The following is a 24,296-nucleotide window of genomic DNA, read 5'->3' as shown; positions in this document are numbered from 1 at the left end:
GTGGCGTAGTAATACATGTACATGAGTAATTGTACCTTGTGTGGCGTAGTAATGCATCAGTAATTGTACCTTGTGTGGCATAGTAATACATGTACATGAGTAATTGTACCTTGTGTGGCGTAGTAATGCATCAGTAATTGTACCCTGTGTGGCGTAGTAATACATGTACATGAGTAATTGTACCTTGTGTGGCGTAGTAATGCATCAGTAATTGTACCTTGTGTGGCGTAGTAATACATGTACATGAGTAATTGTACCTTGTGTGGCGTAGTAATGCATCAGTAATATTACCCTGTGTGGCGTAGTAATACATGTACATGAGTAATTGTACCTTGTGTGGCGTAGCAATACATCAGTAATTGTACCTTGTGTGGCGTAGTAATACATGTACATGAGTAATTGTACCTTGTGTGGCGTAGTAATACATCAGTAATTGTACCTTGTGTGGCGTAGTAATGCATCAGTAATATTACCCTGTGTGGCGTAGTAATACATGTACATGAGTAATTGTACCTTGTGTGGCGTAGTAATACATGTACATGAGTAATTGTACCTTGTGTGGCGTAGTAATGCATCAGTAATTGTACCTTGTGTGGCATAGTAATACATGTACATCAGTAATTGTACCTTGTGTGGCGTAGTAATACATCAGTAATTGTACCTTGTGTGGCGTAGTAATACATCAGTAATTGTACCCTGTGTGGCGTAGTAATACATCAGTAATTGTACCTTGTGTGGCGTAGTAATACATCAGTAATTGTACCTTGTGTGGCGTAGTAATGCATCAGTAATATTACCCTGTGTGGCGTAGTAATACATGTACATGAGTAATTGTACCTTGTGTGGCGTAGTAATGCATCAGTAATTGTACCTTGTGTGGCATAGTAATACATGTACATCAGTAATTGTACCTTGTGTGGCGTAGTAATACATGTACATCAGTAATTGTACCTTGTGTGGCGTAGTAATACATCAGTAATTGTACCTTGTGTGGCGTAGTAATGCATCAGTAATTGTACCTTGTGTGGCATAGTAATACATGTACATCAGTAATTGTACCTTGTGTGGCGTAGTAATACATGTACATCAGTAATTGTACCTTGTGTGGCGTAGTAATACATCAGTAATTGTACCTTGTGTGGCGTAGCAATACATCAGTAATTGTACCTTGTGTGGCATAGTAATGCATCAGTAATTGTACCTTGTGTGGCGTAGTAATACATGTACATGAGTAATTGTACCTTGTGTGGCGTAGTAATACATCAGTAATTGTACCTTGTGTGGCGTAGTAATACATGTACATGAGTAATTGTACCTTGTGTGGCGTAGTAATACATGTACATCAGTAATTGTACCTTGTGTGGCGTAGTAATGCATCAGTAATTGTACCTTGTGTGGCGTAGTAATACATGTACATCAGTAATTGTACCTTGTGTGGCGTAGTAATACATCAGTAATTGTACCTTGTGTGGCGTAGTAATACATCAGTAATTGTACCTTGTGTGGCGTAGTAATACATGTACATGAGTAATTGTACCTTGTGTGGCGTAGTAATACATGTACATGAGTAATTGTACCTTGTGTGGCGTAGTAATACATGTACATCAGTAATTGTACCTTGTGTGGCGTAGTAATACATCAGTAATTGTACCTTGTGTGGCGTAGTAATACATGAGTAATTGTACCTTGTGTGGCGTAGTAATACATGTACATGAGTAATTGTACCTTGTGTGGCGTACCAATACATCAGTAATTGTACCTTGTGTGGCGTAGTAATACATGAGTAATTGTACCTTGTGTGGCGTAGTAATACATGAGTAATTGTACCTTGTGTGGCGTAGTAATGCAGGGCCACTACACTGAGTGGCACGTTGACTTCTGGGTGCGTCGGCAGATACAGGGATGTTCCATACACACGGTACTCGTGGCTGTTCAGGAAGGGACACAACTTTGGAATCTGGTACTGTGGCAGCACAGCCGATACTGCAAGAATAACACACATGGTGGAGACACATGGTGCAAAGACACATGAGAGACACATGGTAAGGACACATGGTAGAGACACATGGTGGAGACACATGGTGGAGACACATGGTGCAAAGACACATGAGAGACACATGGTAAGGACAAATGGTAGAGACACATGGTGGAGACACATGGTGCAAAGACACATGAGAGACACATGGTAAGGACACATGGTAGAGACACATGGTGGAGACACATGGTGGAGAGACACATGGTAGAGAGACACATGGTGGAGAGACACATGGTGGAGACACATGGTGGAGAGACACATGAGAGACACATGGTAAGGACACACGGTAGAGACACACGGTGGAGAGACACATGGTAGAGAGACACATGGTAGAGAGACACATGGTAGAGAGACACATGGTGGAGAGACACTTGGTGGAGAGACACATGGTAGAGACACATGGTGGAGACACATGGTGGAGAGACACATGGTAGAGAGACACATGGTGGAGAGACACATGGTGGAGACACATGGTGGAGAGACACATGAGAGACACATGGTAAGGACACACGGTAGAGACACATGGTGGAGAGACACATGGTAGAGAGACACATGGTAGAGAGACACATGGTAGAGAGACACATGGTAGAGAGACACATGGTGGAGAGACACTTGGTGGAGAGACACATGGTGGAGAGACACATGGTGGAGAGACACGTGGTTGAGACACACATGGTGGAGAGACACATGGTGGAGAGACACATGGTGGAGAGACACGTGGTGGAGACACACATGGTGTAGAGATACATGGTGGAGAGACACAGGGTGGAGAGACACATGGTGGAGAGACACAGGGTGGAGAGATACATGGTGGAGAGACACATGGTAAAGAGACACATGGTTGAGAGACACATGGTAGAGAGACACGTGGTAGAGAGACACAGTGGAGAGACACATGGTGGAGAGACCCGTGGTGGAGAGACACATGGTAGAGAGACACAGTGAAGAGACACAGGGTGGAGAGACACATGGTAGAGAGACATGTGGTGGAGAGACAGGGTGGAGAGACACATGGTGGAGAGACACATGGTAAAGAGACACATGGTTGAGAGACACATGGTAGAGAGACACGTGGTAGAGAGACACAGTGGAGACACGTAGGGTGGAGAGACACATGGTGGAGAGACACATGGTAGAGATACACATGGTAGAGAGACACAGTGGAGAGACACATGGTGGAGAGACCCGTGGTGGAGAGACACATGGTAGAGAGACACAGTGAAGAGACACAGGGTGGAGAGACACATGGTAGAGAGACATGTGGTGGAGAGACACAGGGTGGAGAGACACATGGTAGAGAGACAAAGGGTAGAGAGACACATGGTAGAGAGAAACATGGTGGAGAGACACGTGGTGGAGACACACAGGATGGAGAGACACATGGTGGAGAGACACATGGTAGAGATACACGTGGTGGAGAGACACGTGGTGGAGAGACACATGGTGGAGAGACATATGGTGGAGAGACACATGGTGGAGAGACACATGGTGGAGAGACAGGGTGGAGACACACAGGGTGGAGAGACACATGGTGGAGAGACACATGGTATAGAGACACGTGGTGGAGAGACACGTGGTGAGAGACACATGGTAGAGAGACACACAGTGGAGAGACACATGGTGGAGAGACACATGGTACAGAGACATGCGGTGGAGAGACACAGGGTGGAGAGACACATGGTAGAGAGACACATGGTAGAGAGACACATGATGGAGAGACAAAGGGTAGAGAGACAAAGGGTAGAGAGACACATGGTAGAGAGAAACGTGGTGGAGAGACACGTGGTGGAGACACACAGGGTGGAGAGACACATAGTAGAGAGACACATGGTAGAGACACATGGTGGAGAGACACATGGTAGAGACACATGGTGGAGAGACACATGGTGGAGAGAGACATGGTGGAGAGACACATTGTAGAGAGAGATTCTGGAGAGACACATGGTAGAGAGACACGTGGTGGAGAGACACGTGGTGAGAGACACATGGTAGAGAGACACACAGTGGAGAGACACATGGTGGAGAGACACATGGTACAGAGACTAACGGTGGAGAGACACAGGGTGGAGAGACACATGGTAGAGAGACACATGGTAGAGAGACACATGATGGAGAGACAAAGGGTAGAGAGACAAAGGGTAGAGAGACACATGGTAGAGAGAAACGTGGTGGAGAGACACGTGGTGGAGACACACAGGGTGGAGAGACACATAGTAGAGAGACACATGGTAGAGACACATGGTGGAGAGACACATGGTAGAGACACATGGTGGAGAGACACATGGTGGAGAGAGACATGGTGGAGAGACACATGGTAGAGAGACATGTGGTGTAGAGACACAGGATGGAGAGACACATGGTAGAGAGACACATGGTAGAGAGACACATGATGGAGAGACAAAGGGTAGAGAGACAAAGGGTAGAGAGACACATATTAGAGAGAAACGTTTGTGGAGAGACACATGTGGAGATACAAATGGTAGAGAGACACATGGTGGAGAGACACATGGTTGAGAGACACATGGTGGAGAGACACATGGTAGAGACACATGGTGGAGAGACACATGGTAGAGACACATGCTGGAGAGACACATGGTAGAGAGAGACATGGTAGAGAGACACATGGTGGAGAGACACATGGTGGAGACACATGGTGGAGAGACACATGGTGGAGAGAGACATGGTGCAGAGAAACATGGTAGAGAGACATTGTGGAGAGACACATGGTAGAGAGACACATGGTGGAGAGACACGTGGTAGAGAGACATGTGGAGATACAAATGGTAGAGAGACACATGGTGGAGAGAGACATGTGGAGATACAAATGGTAGAGAGACACATGGTGGAGAGACACATGGTTGAGAGACACATGGTGGAGAGACACATGGGAGAGACACATGGTGGAGAGTCACATGGTAGAGACACATGGTGGAGAGACACATGGTAGAGAGACACATGGTAGAGAGACACATGGTGGAGAGACACATGGTAGAGAGACACATGGTGGAGAGACACATGGTGGAGAGACAGGGTGGAGACACACAGGGTGGAGAGACACATGGTGGAGAGACACATGGTAGAGAGACACGTGGTGGAGAGACACATGGTAGAGAGACACACAGTGGAGAGACACATGGTGGAGAGACACATGGTAGAGAGACATGTGGTGGAGAGACCCAGGGTGGAGAGACACATGGTGGAGAGACACATGGTGGAGAGAGACATGGTGGAGAGACACAAGGTAGAGAGAGATTCTGGAGAGACACATGGTAGAGAGACACATGGTGGAGAGAGACATGGTGGAGAGACACATGGTAGAGAGACATGGTGGAGAGAAACATGGTAGAGAGACACATGGTGGAGAGAGACATGGTGGAGAGACACATGGTAGAGACACATGGTACAGAGACAAATGGTAGAGAGACACATGGTGGAGACACATGTGGAGAGACACATGGTGGAGAGACACATGGTAAAGAGACACATGGTAGAGACACATAGTAGAGAGATACATGGTGGAGAGACACATGGTTGAGACACATGGTAGAGAGACACATGGTGGAGAGACTAATGGTGGAGACACATGGTGGAGAGACACATGGTAAAGAGACACATGGTGAAGAGACACATGGTGTAGAGACACATGGTAGAGAGACACATGGTAGAGAGACATGTTGAGAGACACATGGTGAGAGACACATGGTGGAGAGACACATGGTGACAGACACGTGGTGGAGAGACACATGGTGGAGACACATGGTGGAGAGACACATGGTGGAGAGACACATGGTAGAGAGACATTATGGAGAGACACATGGTAGAGAGACACATTGTAGAGAGACACATGGTGGAGAGACACATGGTAGAGAGACACATGGTAGAGAGACACATGGTGGAGACACACGTGGAGAGACACATGGTAGAGAGACATGGTAGAGAGACACATGATAGAGAGACACATGGTGAGAGACACATGGTAGAGAGACACATGGTGAGGGACACATGGTAGAGAGACACATGGTGAGAGACACATGATGGAGAGACACATGGTGGAGAGAGACATGGTGGAGAGACACATGGTAGAGACACATGGTGGAGAGACACGTGGTGGAGAGACACATGGTAGAGAGACACATGGTGGAGAGAGACATGGTGGAGAGACACAGGGTGGAGAGAGACATGGTAGAGAGACACATGGTGGAGACACATGGTAGAGAGACACATGGTGGAGAGACCAATGGTAGTGAGACACATGGTGGAGAGACACATGGTAGAGACACATGGTGGAGAGACACGTGGTAGAGAGACACGTGGTGGAGAGACACATGGTAGAGAGACACATGGTGGAGAGATACATGATAGAGAGACATTGTGGAGAGAAACATGGTAGAGAGACACATGGTGGAGAGACACATGGTAGAGAGACACATGGTGAGAGACACATGGTGGAGAGACACATGGTGGAGAGACACATGGTGGAGAGACACATGGTAGAGAGACATTGTGGAGAGACACATGGTAGAGAGACACATGGTGGAGAGACACATGGTAGAGAGACACATGGTGGAGATACATGTTGGAGAGACACATGTTGGAGAGACACATGGTGAGAGACATGGTGGAGAGACACGTGGTAGAGAGACACATGGTGGAGAGACATTGTGGAGACTCACATGGTAGAGAGACACATGGTAGAGAGACACATGGTGGAGAGACACAGGGTGGAGAGACATGTTGGAGAGACACATGGTGGCGAGACATGTTGGAGAGACACATGGTAGAGAGACACATGGTGTAGAGACACATGGTGGAGAGACACAGGGTGGAGAGACACATGGTGGAGAGACACATGGTAGAGACACACGTGGTGGAGAGACACATGGTGGAGAGACATGTTGGAGAGATACATGGTGGAGATACATGGTGGAGAGACACATGGTAGAGAGACACATGGTAGAGAGACACACAGTGGAGACACATGGTGGAGAGACAAAGGGGGGAGAGACACATGGTAGAGAGATACATGGTAGAGAGACACATGGTGGAGAGACACATGGTGGAGAGACATGGTGGAGAGACACATGGTGGAGAGACATGGTAGAGACACATGGTGGAGAGACACATGGTAGAGAGACACATGGTGGAGAGACACATGGTAGAGAGACACATGGTGGAGAAACACATGGTGGAGAGACACATGGTGGAGAGACACATGGTAGAGAGACACGTGGTAGAGAGATACGTGGTAGAGAGATACATTTTGGAGAGACACATGGTAGAGAGACACCTGGTGGAAAGACACATGGTGGAGAGACACATGGTGGAGATACACACGGTAGAGACACATTGTGGAGAGACACATGTTGGAGAGACACATGGTGGAGAGATACATGATAGAGAGGAGTGGAGTGACAGAGGTGTTGTCATAGTCAGGAGAAGGGAGATAACTGTTACCATTGTACACTTGTATGTAGGTGGCGTTGTCAGGGCAGGAGGAAGAGGGATTGAAAGACGGGGATATTCCAGGTGAAACAATTCCCACGTCTAGCATCTTCATACTGTTGTTTCTCATCTTCACATGCAACATACAGTCCGGGAGCCTGAAACAACATGCAGCATCGCTTAGCAGTGACATAACATGTCAGGGTGAATACCTGGCTACCTGTGTCTACCTGGCTACCTGTCTACCTGGCTACCTGTGTCTACCAGGCTACCTGTGTCTACCTGGCTACTTGTGTCTACCTGGCTACCTGTGTCTACCTGGCTACCTGTGTCTACCTGGCTACCTGTGTCTACCTGGCTACCTGTGTCTACCTGACTACCTGTGTCTACCTGGCTACCTGTGTCTACCTGGCTACCTGTGTCTACTGGCTACCTGTGTCTACCTGGCTACCTGTGTCTACCTGTCTACTTGTGTCTACCTGGCTACCTGTGTCTACCTGTCTACCTGTGTCTACCTGGCTACCTGTGTCTACCTGGCTACCTGTCTACTTGTGTCTACCTGGCTACCTGTGTCTACCTGGCTACCTGTGTCTACCTGGCTACCTGGCTACCTGTGTCTACCTGGCTACCTGTGTCTACCTGGCTACCTGTGTCTACCTGGCTACCTGTGTCTACCTGTCTACTTGTGTCTACCTGGCTACCTGTGTCTACCTGGCTACCTGTGTCTACCTGGCTACCTGTGTCTACCTGGCTACCTGTGTCTACCTGGCTACCTGTGTCTACCTGGATACCTGGCTACCTGTGTCTACCTGGATACCTGTGTCTACCTGGCTACCTGTGTCTACCTGGCTACCTGTGTCTACCTGGCTACTTGTGTCTACCTGGCTACCTGTGTCTACCTGTCTACTTGTGTCTACCTGTCTACTTGTGTCTACCTGGCTACCTGTGTCTAACTGTCTACTTGTGTCTAACTGTCTAATTGTGTATACCTGTCTACCTGTGTCTACCTGGCTACCTGTGTCTACCTGTGTCTACCTGTGTCTACCTGGCTACCTGTGTCTACCTGGCTACCTGTGTCTACCTGGCTACCTATGTCTACTGGCTACCTGTGTCTACCTGTCTACATGTGTCTACCTGGCTACTTGTGTCTACCTGGCTACCTGTGTCTACCTGGCTACCTGTGTCTACCTGGCTACTTGTGTCTACCTGGCTACCTGTGTCTACCTGGCTACCTGTGTCTACCTGGCTACCTGTGTCTACCTGGCTACCTGTGTCTACTTGGATACCTGTGTCTACCTGGCTACCTGTGTCTACCCGGCTACCTGTGTCTACCTGGCTACTTGTGTCTACTTGGCTACCTGTGTCTACCTGGCTACTTGTGTCTACCTGGCTACCTGTGTCTACCTAGCTACCTGTGTCTACCTGGCTACCTGTGTCTACCTGTCTACTTGTGTCTACCTGGATACCTGTGTCTAACTGTCTACTTGTGTCTAACTGTCTAATTGTGTATACCTGTCTACCTGTGTCTACCTGTCTACCTGTGTCTACCTGTGTCTACCTGTGTCTACCTGGCTACCTGTGTCTACCTGGCTACCTGTGTCTACCTGGCTACCTGTGTCTAACTGTCTACCTGGCTACCTGTGTCTAACTGTCTACTTGTGTCTAACTGTCTAATTGTGTATACCTGTCTACCTGTGTCTACCTGTGTCTACCTGGCTACCTGTGTCTACCTGGCTACCTGCGTCTACCTGGCTACCTGTGTCTACCTGTGTCTACCTGTGTCTACCTGGCTACTTGTGTCTACCTGGCTACTAGTGTCTACCTGGCTACTTGTGTCTACCTGGCTACTTGTGTCTACCTGGATACCTGTGTCTACCTGTCTACTTGTGTCTACCTGTCTACTTGTGTCTACCTGTCTACTTGTGTCTACCTAGCTACTTGTGTCTACCTGTCTACTTGTGTCAATCTGTCTACTTGTGTCTACCTGTCTACTTGTGTCTACCTGTCTACTTGTGTCTACCAGGCTACTTGTGTCTACCTGTCTACTTGTGTCTACCTTTCTACTTGTGTCTACCTGTCTACTTCAGTCCACCTGTCTACTTGTGTCTACCTGTCTACTTGTGTCTACCTGTCTACTTGTGTCTACCTGTCTACTTGTGTCTACCTGTCTACTTGTGTCTACCTGTCTACTTCAGTCCACCTGTCTACTTGTGTCTACCTGTCTACTTGTGTCTACCTGTCTACTTGTGTCTACCTGTCTACTTGTGTCTACCTGTCTACTTGTGTCTACCTGTCTACTTCAGTCCACCTGTCTACTTGTGTCTACCTGTCTACCTGGCTACCTGTGTCTACCTGTCTACTTGTGTCTACCTGTCTACTTGTGTCTACCTGTCTACTTGTGTCTACCTGTCTACTTGTGTCTACCTGTCTACTTCAGTCCACCTGTCTACTTGTGTCTACCTGTCTACCTGGCTACCTGTGTCTACCTGTCTAGTTGTGTCTACCTGGCTACTTGTGTCTACCTGTCTAGTTGTGTCTACCTGGCTACTTGTGTCTACCTGTCTAGTTGTGTCTACCTGGCTACTTGTGTCTACCTGTCTAGTTGTGTCTACCTGTCTACTTGTGTCTACCTGTCTAGTTGTGTCTACCTGTCTACTTGTGTCTACCTGTCTAGTTGTGTCTACCTGGCTACTTGTGTCTACCTGTCTAGTTGTGTCTACCTGGCTACCTGTGTCTACCTGTCTAGTTGTGTCTACCTGGCTACTTGTGTCTACCTGTCTAGTTGTGTCTACCTGGCTACTTGTGTCTACCTGTCTACTTGTGTCTACCTGTCTACTTCAGTCCACCTGTCTACTTGTGTCTACCTGTCTACCTGGCTACCTGTGTCTACCTGTCTAGTTGTGTCTACCTGGCTACTTGTGTCTACCTGTCTAGTTGTGTCTACCTGTCTACTTGTGTCTACCTGTCTAGTTGTGTCTACCTGCCTACTTGTGTCTACCTGTCTAGTTGTGTCTACCTGGCTACTTGTGTCTACCTGGCTACTTGTGTCTACCTGTCTAGTTGTGTCTACCTGTCTAGTTGTGTCTACCTGGCTACTTGTGTCTACCTGGCTACTTGTGTCTACCTGTCTAATTGTGTCTACCTGTCTACATGTCTCCACCCACCTGTTATAATACTCCATCACTGTGTAGGACGGGAGAGTTGTTGCCACCAGCGGCCGCACGCCATCCTCACCTGAACACGTGGTAGAATCTACATGTTAAACACTGCATGCATGTATCATACACACTGCATGCATGCACCATCAACAGTGCATGCATGTATCATCAACAGTGCATGCATGTATCATCAACACTGCATGCATGCACCATCAACACTGCATGCATGTATCACAAACACTGCATGCATGTATCATCAACACTGCATGCATGCACCATCAACAGTGCATGCATGTATCATCAACAGTGCATGCATGTATCATCAACACTGCATGCATGCACCATCAACACTGCATGCATGTATCACAAACACTGCATGCATGTATCATCAACACTGCATGCATGCACCATCAACAGTGCATGCATGTATCATCAACAGTGCATGCATGTATCATCAACACTGCATGCATGTATCATAAACACTGCATGCATGCACCATCAACACTGCATGCATGTATCACAAACACTGCATGCATGTATCATCAACACTGCATGCATGTATCACAAACACTGCATGCATGTATCATAAACACTGCATGCATGCACCATCAACACTGCATGCATGTATCATCAACACTGCATGCATGCACCATCAACAGTGCATGCATGTATCATCAACAGTGCATGCATGTATCATAAACACTGCATGCATGTATCATAAACAGTGCATGCATGTATCATAAACACTGCATGCATGTATTATAAACACTGCATGCATGTATCATAAACACTGCATGCATGTATTATAAACACTGCATGCATGTATCATAAACACTGCATGCATGTATTATAAACACTGCATGCATGTATCATAAACACTGCATGCATGTATTATAAACACTGCATGCATGTATCATACACACTGCATGCATGTATTATAAACACTGCATGCATGTATCATAAACACTGCATGCATGTATTATGAACACTGCATGCATGTATCATACACAGTGCATGCATGTATTATAAACACTGCATGCATGTATCATAAACACTGCATGCATGTATCATCAACACTGCATGCATGTATCATAAACACTGCATGCATGTATCACAAACACTGCATGCATGTATCATCAACACTGCATGCATGTATCATAAACACTGCATGCATGTGTCACAAACACTGCATGCATGCACAATCAACAGTGCATGCATGTATCACAAACACTGCATGCATGTATCATAAACACTGCATGCATGTATCATAAACACTGCATGCATGCACCATCAACACTGCATGCATGTATCACAAACACTGCATGCATGTATCATAAACACTGCATGCATGTATCATCAACACTGCATGCATGTATCATCAACAGTGCATGCATGTATCATAAACACTGCATGCATGTATCACAAACACCGCATGCATGTATCACAAACTCCGCATGCATGTATCATAAACACTGCATGCATGTATCATAAACACTGCATGCATGTATCATAAACACTGCATGCATGCACTATAAACACTGTCCAAAAAACACTTTTTATGCCATAAACACTATGTTCATAATAACACTACATGCACTATAAACACAATATTTGCAATAAACACTCATTGACCATATATCCTGTCACACTCCATGTGCTACAAACACTATATACCCTGGAACATAATACATATTATAAACTCTATATGTCCTAGAACACTCAATGTGCTATAAACATTATATGTCCTAGAACACTCCATGTGCTATAAACGCTATATGTCCTAGAACACTCCATGTGCTATAAACGTTATATGTCCTAGAACACTCTATGTGCTATAAATGCTGTACGTCCTTGAACACTACATATGCTATAAACATTATATGTCCTAGAACACTCTGTGTCCTCTAAATGCTATATGTCCTAGAAAACTATATGTGCTATAAACGCTGTATGTCCTTGAACACTACATGTGCTATAAACACTATATGTCATTAAACACTACATGTGCTATAAACACTACATGTGCTATAAACGTGTTATGTCCTTGAACACTACATGTGTATCAATGCTATATATCCTAGATCACTACACTGCTATAAACGCTATGGATCCTATAACACTACCCATGCTATAAACAGTATGTGTCCTAGGACACTACACGTGCTACAAATGTTTAAGATCCTAGAACACGACATGTGAAATAAGCACTCTATGTCGTACACTGTGGTGTGGAATGTATCTTCATGACGAAGGCTGACTTGACGGAGGAGGGTGTGGTGAGTATTGTTGACTCCACGAACATCTGTGGGCTGATAACTCGGGAAAACACGTCCGACATTGCACAGGCTGACACCAGCTGCATGGAGGAGTTGTCTGCCCCTGGAACACAGATCGGCATGAATCATCACTTGCATCATCACCCACACTGTCTCCATCAACATCATCACCCACACCATCACCCACACTGTCTCCATCAACACCATCACCCACACCATCACCCACACTGTCTCCATCAACATCATCACCCACACCATCACCCACACTGTCTCCATCAACACCATCACCCACACCATCACCCACACTGTCTCCATCAACATCATCACCCACACCATCACCCACACTGTCTCCATCAACACCATCACCCACACCATCACCCACACTGTCTCCATCAACATCATCACCCACACCATCACCCACACTGTCTCCATGAACACCATCACCCACACCATCAACCGCACTGTCTCCATGAACACCATCACCCACACCATCAACCACACTGTCTCCATCAACACCATCACCCACACCATCAACCACACTGTCTCCATCAACACCATCACCCACACCATCAACCACAGTGTCTCCATGAACACCATCAACCACACTGTCTCCATCAACACCATCACCCACACCATCAACCACACTGTCTCCATGAACACCATCAACCACACTGTCTCCATCAACACCATCACCCACACCATCAACCACACTGTCTCCATGAACACCATCAACCACACTGTCTCCATGAACACCATCACCCACACCATCAACCGCACTGTCTCCATCAACATCATCACCCACACTGTCTCCATCAACATCATCAGCCACACTGTCTCCATCAACACCATCAACCACACTGTCTCCATCAACACCATCACCCACACCATCAACCACACTGTCTCCATGAACACCATCAACCACACTGTCTCCATGAACACCATCACCCACACCATCAACCGCACTGTCTCCATCAACATCATCACCCACACTGTCTCCATCAACATCATCAGCCACACTGTCTCCATCAACACCATCAACCACACTGTCTCCATCAACACCCTCACCCACACTGTCTCCATCAACACCATCAACCACACTGTCTCCATCAACACCATCAACCACACCATCACCCAAACTGTCTCCATCAACACCATCAACCACACTGTCTCCATCAACACCATCACCCACACCATCACCCACACTGTCTCCATCAACACCATCAACCACACTGTCTCCATCAACACCATCAACCACACTGTCTCCATCAACACCATCAACCACACTGTCTCCATCAACCACACTGTCTCCATCAACACCATCAACCACACTGTCTCCATCAACACCATCACCCACACTGTCTCCATCAACACCATCACCCACACCATCAACCACACTGTCACCCACACTGTCTCCATCAACATCATCACCCACACCATCACCCACACTGTCTCCATGAACACCATCACCCACACCATCAACCGCACTGTCTCCATGAACACCATCACCCACACCATCAACCACACTGTCTCCATCAACACCATCACCCACACCATCAACCACACTGTCTCCATCAACACCATCACCCACACCATCAACCACAGTGTCTCCATGAACACCATCAACCACACTGTCTCCATCAACAATATCACCCACACCATCAACCACACTGTCTCCATGAACACCATCAACCACACTGTCTCCATCAACACCATCACCCACACCATCAACCACACTGTCTCCATGAACACCATCAACCACACTGTCTCCATGAACACCATCACCCACACCATCAACCGCACTGTCTCCATCAACATCATCACCCACACTGTCTCCATCAACATCATCAGCCACACTGTCTCCATCAACACCATCAACCACACTGTCTCCATCAACACCATCACCCACACCATCAACCACACTGTCTCCATGAACACCATCAACCACACTGTCTCCATGAACACCATCACCCACACCATCAACCGCACTGTCTCCATCAACATCATCACCCACACCATCACCCACACTGTCTCCATGAACACCATCACCCACACCATCAACCGCACTGTCTCCATGAACACCATCACCCACACCATCAACCACACTGTCTCCATCAACACCATCACCCACACCATCAACCACACTGTCTCCATCAACACCATCACCCACACCATCAACCACAGTGTCTCCATGAACACCATCAACCACACTGTCTCCATCAACACCATCACCCACACCATCAACCACACTGTCTCCATGAACACCATCAACCACACTGTTTCCATCAACACCATCACCCACACCATCAACCACACTGTCTCCATGAACACCATCAACCACACTGTCTCCATGAACACCATCACCCACACCATCAACCGCACTGTCTCCATCAACATCATCACCCACACTGTCTCCATCAACATCATCAGCCACACTGTCTCCATCAACACCATCAACCACACTGTCTCCATCAACACCATCACCCACACCATCAACCACACTGTCTCCATGAACACCATCAACCACACTGTCTCCATGAACACCATCACCCACACCATCAACCGCACTGTCTCCATCAACATCATCACCCACACTGTCTCCATCAACATCATCAGCCACACTGTCTCCATCAACACCATCAACCACACTGTCTCCATCAACACCCTCACCCACACTGTCTCCATCAACACCATCAATCACACTGTCTCCATCAACACCATCAACCACACCATCACCCACACTGTCTCCATCAACACCATCAACCACACTGTCTCCATCAACACCATCACCCACACCATCACCCACACTGTCTCCATCAACACCATCAACCACACTGTCTCCATCAACACCATCAACCACACTGTCTCCATCAACACCATCAACCACACTGTCTCCATCAACACCATCAACCACACTGTCTCCATCAACACCATCAACCACACTGTCTCCATCAACACCATCACCCACACTGTCTCCATCAACACCATCACCCACACCATCAACCACACTGTCACCCACACCATCACCCACACTGTCTCCATCAACACCATCAGCCACACTGTCTCCATCAACACCATCAACCACACTGTCTCCATCAACCACACTGTCTCAATCAACACCATCAGCCACACTGTCTCATAAACACTATCACCCACACTGTCTCCATCAACACCATCACCCACACTGTCTCCATCAACACCATCACCCACACTGTCTCCATCAACACCATCAACCACACTGTCTCCATCAACACCATCAGCCACACTGTCTCCATCAACACCCTCACCCACACTGTCTCCATCAACACCATCAACCACACTGTCTCAATAAACACCATCACCCACACTGTCTCAATAAACACTATCACCCACACTGTCTCAATAAACACCATCACCCACACCATCAACCACACTGTCTCCATCAACACCATCAGCCACACTGTCTCCATCAACACCCTCACCCACACTGTCTCCATCAACACCCTCACCCACACTGTCTCAATAAACACTATCACCCACACTGTCTCCATCAACACCATCAACCACACTGTCTCCATCAACACCATCAGCCACACTGTCTCCATCAACACCATCAACCACACTGTCTCCATCAACACCATCAACCACACTGTCTCCATCAACACCATCACCCACACTGTCTCCATCAACACCATCACCCACACCATCAACCACACTGTCACCCACACCATCACCCACACTGTCTCCATCAACACCATCACCCACACTGTCTCCATCAACACCATCAACCACACTGTCTCCATCAACCACACTGTCTCAATCAACACCATCAGCCACACTGTCTCAATAAACACTATCACCCACACTGTCTCCATCAACACCATCACCCACACTGTCTCCATCAACACCATCACCCACACTGTCTCCATCAACACCATCAACCACACTGTCTCCATCAACACCATCAGCCACACTGTCTCCATCAACACCCTCACCCACACTGTCTCCATCAACACCATCAACCACACTGTCTCAATAAACACCATCACCCACACTGTCTCAATAAACACTATCACCCACACTGTCTCAATAAACACCATCACCCACACCATCAACCACACTGTCTCCATCAACACCATCAACCACACTGTCTCCATCAACACCATCAACCACACTGTCTCCATCAACACCCTCACCCACACTGTCTCCATCAACACCATCAACCACACTGTCTCCATCAACACCATCAACCACACTGTCTCAATAAACACCATCACCCACACCATCAACCACACTGTCTCCATCAACACCATCAACCACACTGTCTCCATCAACACCATCAGCCACACTGTCTCCATCAACACCATCAGCCACACCATCAACACCATCACCCACACCATCAACCACACTGTCTCCATCAACACCATCAGCCACACTGTCTCCATCAACACCATCAGCCACACCATCAACACCATCACCCACACCATCAACCACACTGTCTCCATCAACACCCTCACCCACACTGTCTCCATCAACACCATCAACCACACTGTCTCCATCAACACCATCAACCACACTGTCTCAATAAACACCATCACCCACACCATCAACCACACTGTCTCCATCAACACCATCAACCACACCATCAACCACACTGTCTCCATCAACACCATCAACCACACTGTCTCCATCAACACCCTCACCCACACTGTCTCCATCAACACCATCACCCACACTGTCTCCATCAACACCATCAACCACACTGTCTCCATCAACACCATCAACCACACTGTCTCCATCAACACCATCACCCACACCATCAACCACACTGTCTCCATCAACACCATCAACCACACCATCTACATCAACACCATCACCCACACCATCAACCACACTGTCTCCATCAACACCATCAACCACACTGTCTCCATCAACACCATCACCCACACTGTCTCCATCAACACCATCACCAACACCATCACCCACACCATCAACCACACTGTCTCCATCAACACCATCAACCACACCATCAACCACACTGTCTCCATCAACACCATCAACCACACTGTCTCCATCAACACCATCACCCACACTGCCTCCATCAACACCATCAACCACACCATCAAGCACACTGTCTCCATCAACACCATCACCCACACCATCAACACCATCAACCACACTGTCTCCATCAACACCATCACCCACACTGTCTCCATCAACACCATCACCCACACCATCAACACCATCAACCACACTGTCTCCATCAACACCATCACCCACACTGTCTCCATCAACACCATCACCCACACTGTCTCCATCAACACCATCACCCACACTGTCTCCATCAACACCATCACCCACACCATCAACACCATCAACCACACTGTCTCCATCAACACCATCACCCACACTGTCTCCATCAACACCATCAACCACACTGTCTCCATCAACACCATCAACCACACCATCAACACCATCACCCACACTGTCTCCATCAACACCATCAACCACACTGTCTCCATCAACACCATCAACCACACTGTCTCCATCACCCACACTGTCTCCATCAACACCATCAACCACACCATCAACCACACTGTCTCCATCAACACCATCAACCACACTGTCTCCATCACCCACACTGTCTCCATCAACACCATCACCCACACCATCAACACCATCACCCACACTGTCTCCATCAACACCATCAACCACACTGTCTCCATCAACACCATCAACCACACTGTCTCCATCACCCACACTGTCTCCATCAACACAATCAACCACACTGTCTCCATCAACACCATCACCCACACTGTCTCCATCAACACCATCACCCACATCATCAACACCATCACCCACACTGTCTCCATCAACACCATCAACCACACTGTCTCCATCAACACCATCACCCACACTGTCTCCATCAACACCATCAACACCATCACCCACACTGTCTCCATCAACACCATCAACACCATCACCCACACTGTCTCCATCAACACCATCACCCACACCATCAACACCATTAACCACACTGTCTCCATCAACACCATCACCCACACCATCAACACCATCAACCACACTGTCTCCATCAACACCATCACCCACACCATCAACACCATCACCCACACTGTCTCCATCAACACCATCAACCACACCATCAACACCATCACCCACACTGTCTCCATCAACACCATCAACCACACTGTCTCCATCAACACCATCACCCACACCATCAACACCATCACCCACACTGTCTCCATCAACACCATCAACCACACTGTCTCCATCAACACCATCACTCACACCATCAACACCATCACCCACACCATCAACCACACTGTCTCCATCAACCACACTGTCTCCATGAACCACACTGTCTCCGTCAACACCATCACCCACACTGTCTCCATCAACACCCTCACCCACACTGTCTCCATCAACACCATCACCCACACTGTCTCCATCAACACCATCAACCACACTGTCTCCATCAACACCATCACCCACACTGTCTCCATCAACATCATCAGCCACACTGTCTCCATCAACACCATCAACCACACTGTCTCCATCAACACCATCACCCACACCATCAACCACACTGTCACCCACACCATCAACCACACTGTCTCCATCAACACCATCACCCACTCCATCAACTACACTGTCTCCATAAACACTATCACCCACACTGTCACCCACACCATCAACCACACTGTCTCCATCAACACCATCAACCCCACTGTCTCCATCAACACCATCACCCACACTGTCTCCATCAACACCATCAACCACACTGTCTCCATCAACACCATCAACCACACTGTCTCCATCAACACCATCAACCACACTGTCTCCATCAACACCATCAACCACACTGTCTCCATCAACACCATCACCCACACTGTCTCCATCAATCACACTGTCTCCATCAACACCATCACCCACACCATCAACCACACTGTCACCCACACCATCAACCACACTGTCTCCATCAACACCATCACCCACTCCATCAACTACACTGTCTCCATAAACACTATCACGCACACTGTCACCCACACCATCAACCACACTGTCTCCATCAACACCATCAACCAAACTGTCTCCATCAACACCATCAACCACACTGTCTCCATCAACACCATCACCCACACCAGCTCCATCAACACCATCAACCACACTGCCTCCATCAATACCATCACCCACACCATCAACCACACTGTCTCCATCAACACCATCAACCACACTGTCTCCATCAACACCTCCATCAACACGATCAACCACACTGTCTCCATCAACACCATCAACCACACTGTCTCCATCAACACCATCACCCACACCATCAACTACACTGTCTCCATAAACACCTCCATCAACACCATCAACCACACTGTCTCCATCAACGCCTTCATCAACACCATCAACCACACTGTCTCCATCAACACCATCAACCACACTGTCTCCATCAACACCTCCATCAACACCATCAACCACACTGTCTCCATCAACGCCTCCATCAACACCATCAACCACACTGTCTCCATCAACACCATCACCCACACTGTCTCCATCAACACCATCACCCACACTGTCTCCATCAACACCATCAACCACACTGTCTCCATCAACACCATCAACCACACTGTCTCCATCAACACCATCAACCACACTGTCTCCATCAACACCATCACCCACACCATCAACTACACTGTCTCCATAAACACCTCCATCGACACCATCAACCACACTGTCTCCATCAACACCATCAACCACACTGTCTCCATCAACACCTCCATCAACACCATCAACCACACTGTCTCCATCAACGCCTCCATCAACACCATCAACCACACTGTCTCCATCAACACCATCACCCACACCATCAACTACACTGTCTCCATCAACACCTCCATCAACACCATCAACCACAATGTCTCCATCAACACCATCACCCACACTGTCTCCATCAACACCATCAACCACACTGTCTCCATCAACCACACTGTCTCCATCAACACCATCCACCACACTGTCTCCATCAACACCATCCACCACACCATCAACTACACTGTCTCCATAAACACCATCACCCACACCATCACCCACACTGTCTCCATCAACACCATCCACCACACTGTCTCCATCAACACCATCAACCACACCATCAACTACACTGTCTCCATAAACACCATCAACCACACCATCAACCACACTGTCTCCATCAACACCATCAACCACACCATCAACTACACTGTCTCCATAAACACCTCCATCAACACCATCAACCACACTGTCTCCATCAACACCATCACCCACACCATCAACCACACTGTCTCCATCAACACCATCAACCACACTGTCTCCATCAACACCATCAACCACACTGTCTCCATCAACACCATCACCCACACCATCACCCACACTGTCTCCATCAACACCATCAACCACACTGTCTCCATCAACACCATCAACCACACTGTCTCCATAAACACTATCACCCACACCATCACCCACACTGTCTCCATAAACACCATCACCCACACCATCAACCACACTGTCTCCATAAACACTATCACCCACACCATCAACCACACTGTCTCCATCAACACCATCAACCACACTGTCTCCATCAACACCATCAACCACACTGTCTCCATCAACACCATCACCCACACCATCACCCACACTGTCTCCATCAACACCATCAACCACACTGTCTCCATCAACACCATCAACCACACTGTCTCCATAAACACTATCACCCACACCATCACCCACACTGTCTCCATAAACACCATCACCCACACCATCAACCACACTGTCTCCATAAACACTATCACCCACACCATCAACCACACTGTCTCCATCAACACCATCAACCACACTGTCTCCATCAACACCATCACCCACACCATCACCCACACTGTCTCCATCAACACCATCAACCACACTGTCTCCATCAACACCATCAACCACACTGTCTCCATCAACACCATCAACCACACTGTCTCCATCAACACCATCAACCACACTGTCTCCATCAACACCATCACCCACACCATCACCCACACTGTCTCCATCAACACCATCAACCACACTGTCTCCATCAACACCATCAACCACACTGTCTCCATAAACACCATCACCCACACCATCAACCACACTGTCTCCATCAACACCATCACCCACACCATCACCCACACTGTCTCCATCAACACCATCCCACCACAATATTTACAACACTGTCTCCATCAACACCATCCCACCACAACATCAACCACACTGTCTCCATCAACACCATCCCACCACAACATCAACAACACTGTCTCCATCAACACCATCCCACCACAACATCAACAACACAGTCTCCATGAACACCATCCCACCACAACATCAACCACACTGTCTCCATCAACACCATCACCCACACCATCTCCATCAACACCATCCCACCACAACATCAACCACACCATCTACATCAACACCATCAACCACACCATCTACATCAACACAATCCCACCACAACATCAACCACACCATCTACATCACTACCACCAACCACACCATATACATCAACACAATCCCACCACAACATCACCCATGCTGTAGACTCACCGTTGTAGATGCTGATTCGGTTGTCGGAGCAAAGTCCCCCATTGGGTGGGTCATACACCAGCATTTCCATGACAACCATGTGGTCAGTCAGGTCAGTTTGCAAGTGCCAGCGACACGCCTTCTTCATTCTGTATCGGAGAGGGAAGAATTCAGTCAGAGCTTTAGAAAAACACTGAGAGGTAGTGCCTTACAATTTTGGGAGATTTCTTTCCAGCATATACTAGAACAGACACATGAAGTTGTGTGACTTACTTCAACATCAGACCAGGAATAGACCAGGGAACGATGATGTACTGTGGATTCCGGGTCACAGCCACCTCATGCACAGCCTCACCTCCATCGCAGACAGATGGATCTGTACAGACAACGTGGCACCAGATACACAAGGTCAGCAAGCTTTGGCAGTTATAGAGACAGGGTTCAAGGTCATCAAGTATTGTCAGTTATAGAGACAGGGTTCAAGGTCAGCAAGTTTTGGTTGTTGTGGAGACAGGGTTCAAGGTCATCAAGCTTTGTCAGTTATAGAGACAGGGTTCAAGGTCATCAAGCTTTGTCAGTTATGGAGACAGGGTTCAAGGTCATCAAGTATTGTCAGTTATGGAGACAGGGTTCAAGGTCATCAAGTTTTGTCAGTTATAGAGACAGGGTTAAAGGTCATCAAGCTTTGTCAGTTATAGAGACAGGGTTCAAGGTCATCAAGTTTTGTCAGTTATAGTGACAGGGTTCAAGGTCATCAAGTTTTGTCAGTTATAGAGACAGGGTTCAAGGTCATCAAGTATTGGTTGTTGTGGAGACAGGGTTCAAGGTCATCAAGTATTGGTTGTTGTGGAGACAGGGTTCAAGGTCATCAAGTTTTGTCAGTTATGGAGACAGGGTTCAAGGTCATCAAGTTTTGTCAGTTGTGGACACAACGTTCAAGGTCATCAAGTTTTGTCAGTTATAGAGACAGGGTTCAAGGTCATCAAGTTTTGTCAGTTATAGAGACAGGGTTCAAGGTCATCAAGTATTGGTTGTTGTGGAGACAGGGTTCAAGGTCATCAAGTATTGGTTGTTGTGGAGACAGGGTTCAAGGTCATCAAGTATTGGTTGTTGTGGAGACAGGGTTCAAGGTCATCAAGTTTTGTCAGTTATAGAGACAGGGTTCAAGGTCATCAAGTTTTGTCAGTTATAGAGACAGGGTTCAAGGTCATCAAGTATTGGTTGTTGTGGAGACAGGGTTCAAGGTCATCAAGTTTTGTCAGTTATGGAGACAGGGTTCAAGGTCATCAAGCTTTTTTCAGTTATAGAGACAGGGTTCAAGGTCATCAAGTTTTGTCAGTTATAGAGACAGGGTTCAAGGTCATCAAGTATTGGTTGTTGTGGAGACAGGGTTCAAGGTCATCAAGTATTGGTTGTTGTGGAGACAACGTTCAAGGTCATCAAGTTTTGTCAGTTATAGTGACAGGGTTCAAGGTCATCAAGTATTGTCAGTTGTGGAGACAACGTTCAAGGTCATCAAGTATTGTCAGTTGTGGAGACAACGTTCAAGGTCATCAAGTATTGTCAGTTGTGGAGACAACGTTCAAGGTCATCAATAGAGACAGGGTTCAAGGTGATAAAGTTTTGTCAGTTATGGAGACAGGGTTAAATTGAGTCCTAGTGTTGTCAAGTATTGTCAGTTATGGAGACAGGGTTAAATGGAGGCCTAGTGTTGTCAAGTATTGTCAGTTATGGAGACAGGGTTAAATGGAGTCCTAGTGTTGTCAAGTATTGTCAGTTATGGAGACAGGGTTAAATGGAGTCCTA

At 47.5% G+C, this 24,296-nt stretch overlaps 1 protein-coding gene across 5 annotated transcripts in view; it reads right to left on the bottom strand.

Annotated features, from left to right (window-relative positions):
* LOC124125628 (cubilin-like) overlaps window positions 1-24,296 on the bottom strand; it is an 80,726-nt gene that overhangs the window by 41,251 nt on the left and 15,179 nt on the right. For all 5 annotated transcript variants that reach the window (XM_048382721.1, XM_048382722.1, XM_048382720.1 and 2 more), the window contains 6 exons: window positions 22,764-22,866; window positions 22,512-22,639; window positions 12,856-13,014; window positions 10,642-10,711; window positions 7,490-7,635; window positions 1,828-1,983 (listed from right to left, as the gene is read on the bottom strand). In XM_048382721.1, coding sequence (XP_048238678.1) covers window positions 1,828-1,983; window positions 7,490-7,635; window positions 10,642-10,711; window positions 12,856-13,014; window positions 22,512-22,639; window positions 22,764-22,866 — 762 coding nt within the window. The remainder of the gene's footprint in view (window positions 1-1,827; window positions 1,984-7,489; window positions 7,636-10,641; window positions 10,712-12,855; window positions 13,015-22,511; window positions 22,640-22,763; window positions 22,867-24,296) is intronic.

The sequence above is a fragment of the Haliotis rufescens genome, unplaced genomic scaffold, assembly GCF_023055435.1.
Source record: "Haliotis rufescens isolate VD_foot unplaced genomic scaffold, xgHalRufe1.0.p SCAF_41, whole genome shotgun sequence".
NCBI lineage: Eukaryota > Metazoa > Mollusca > Gastropoda > Lepetellida > Haliotidae > Haliotis > Haliotis rufescens.
Note: the sequence above shows the minus strand (reverse complement) of the source record. Positions and strands in the feature narration are given on the sequence as shown.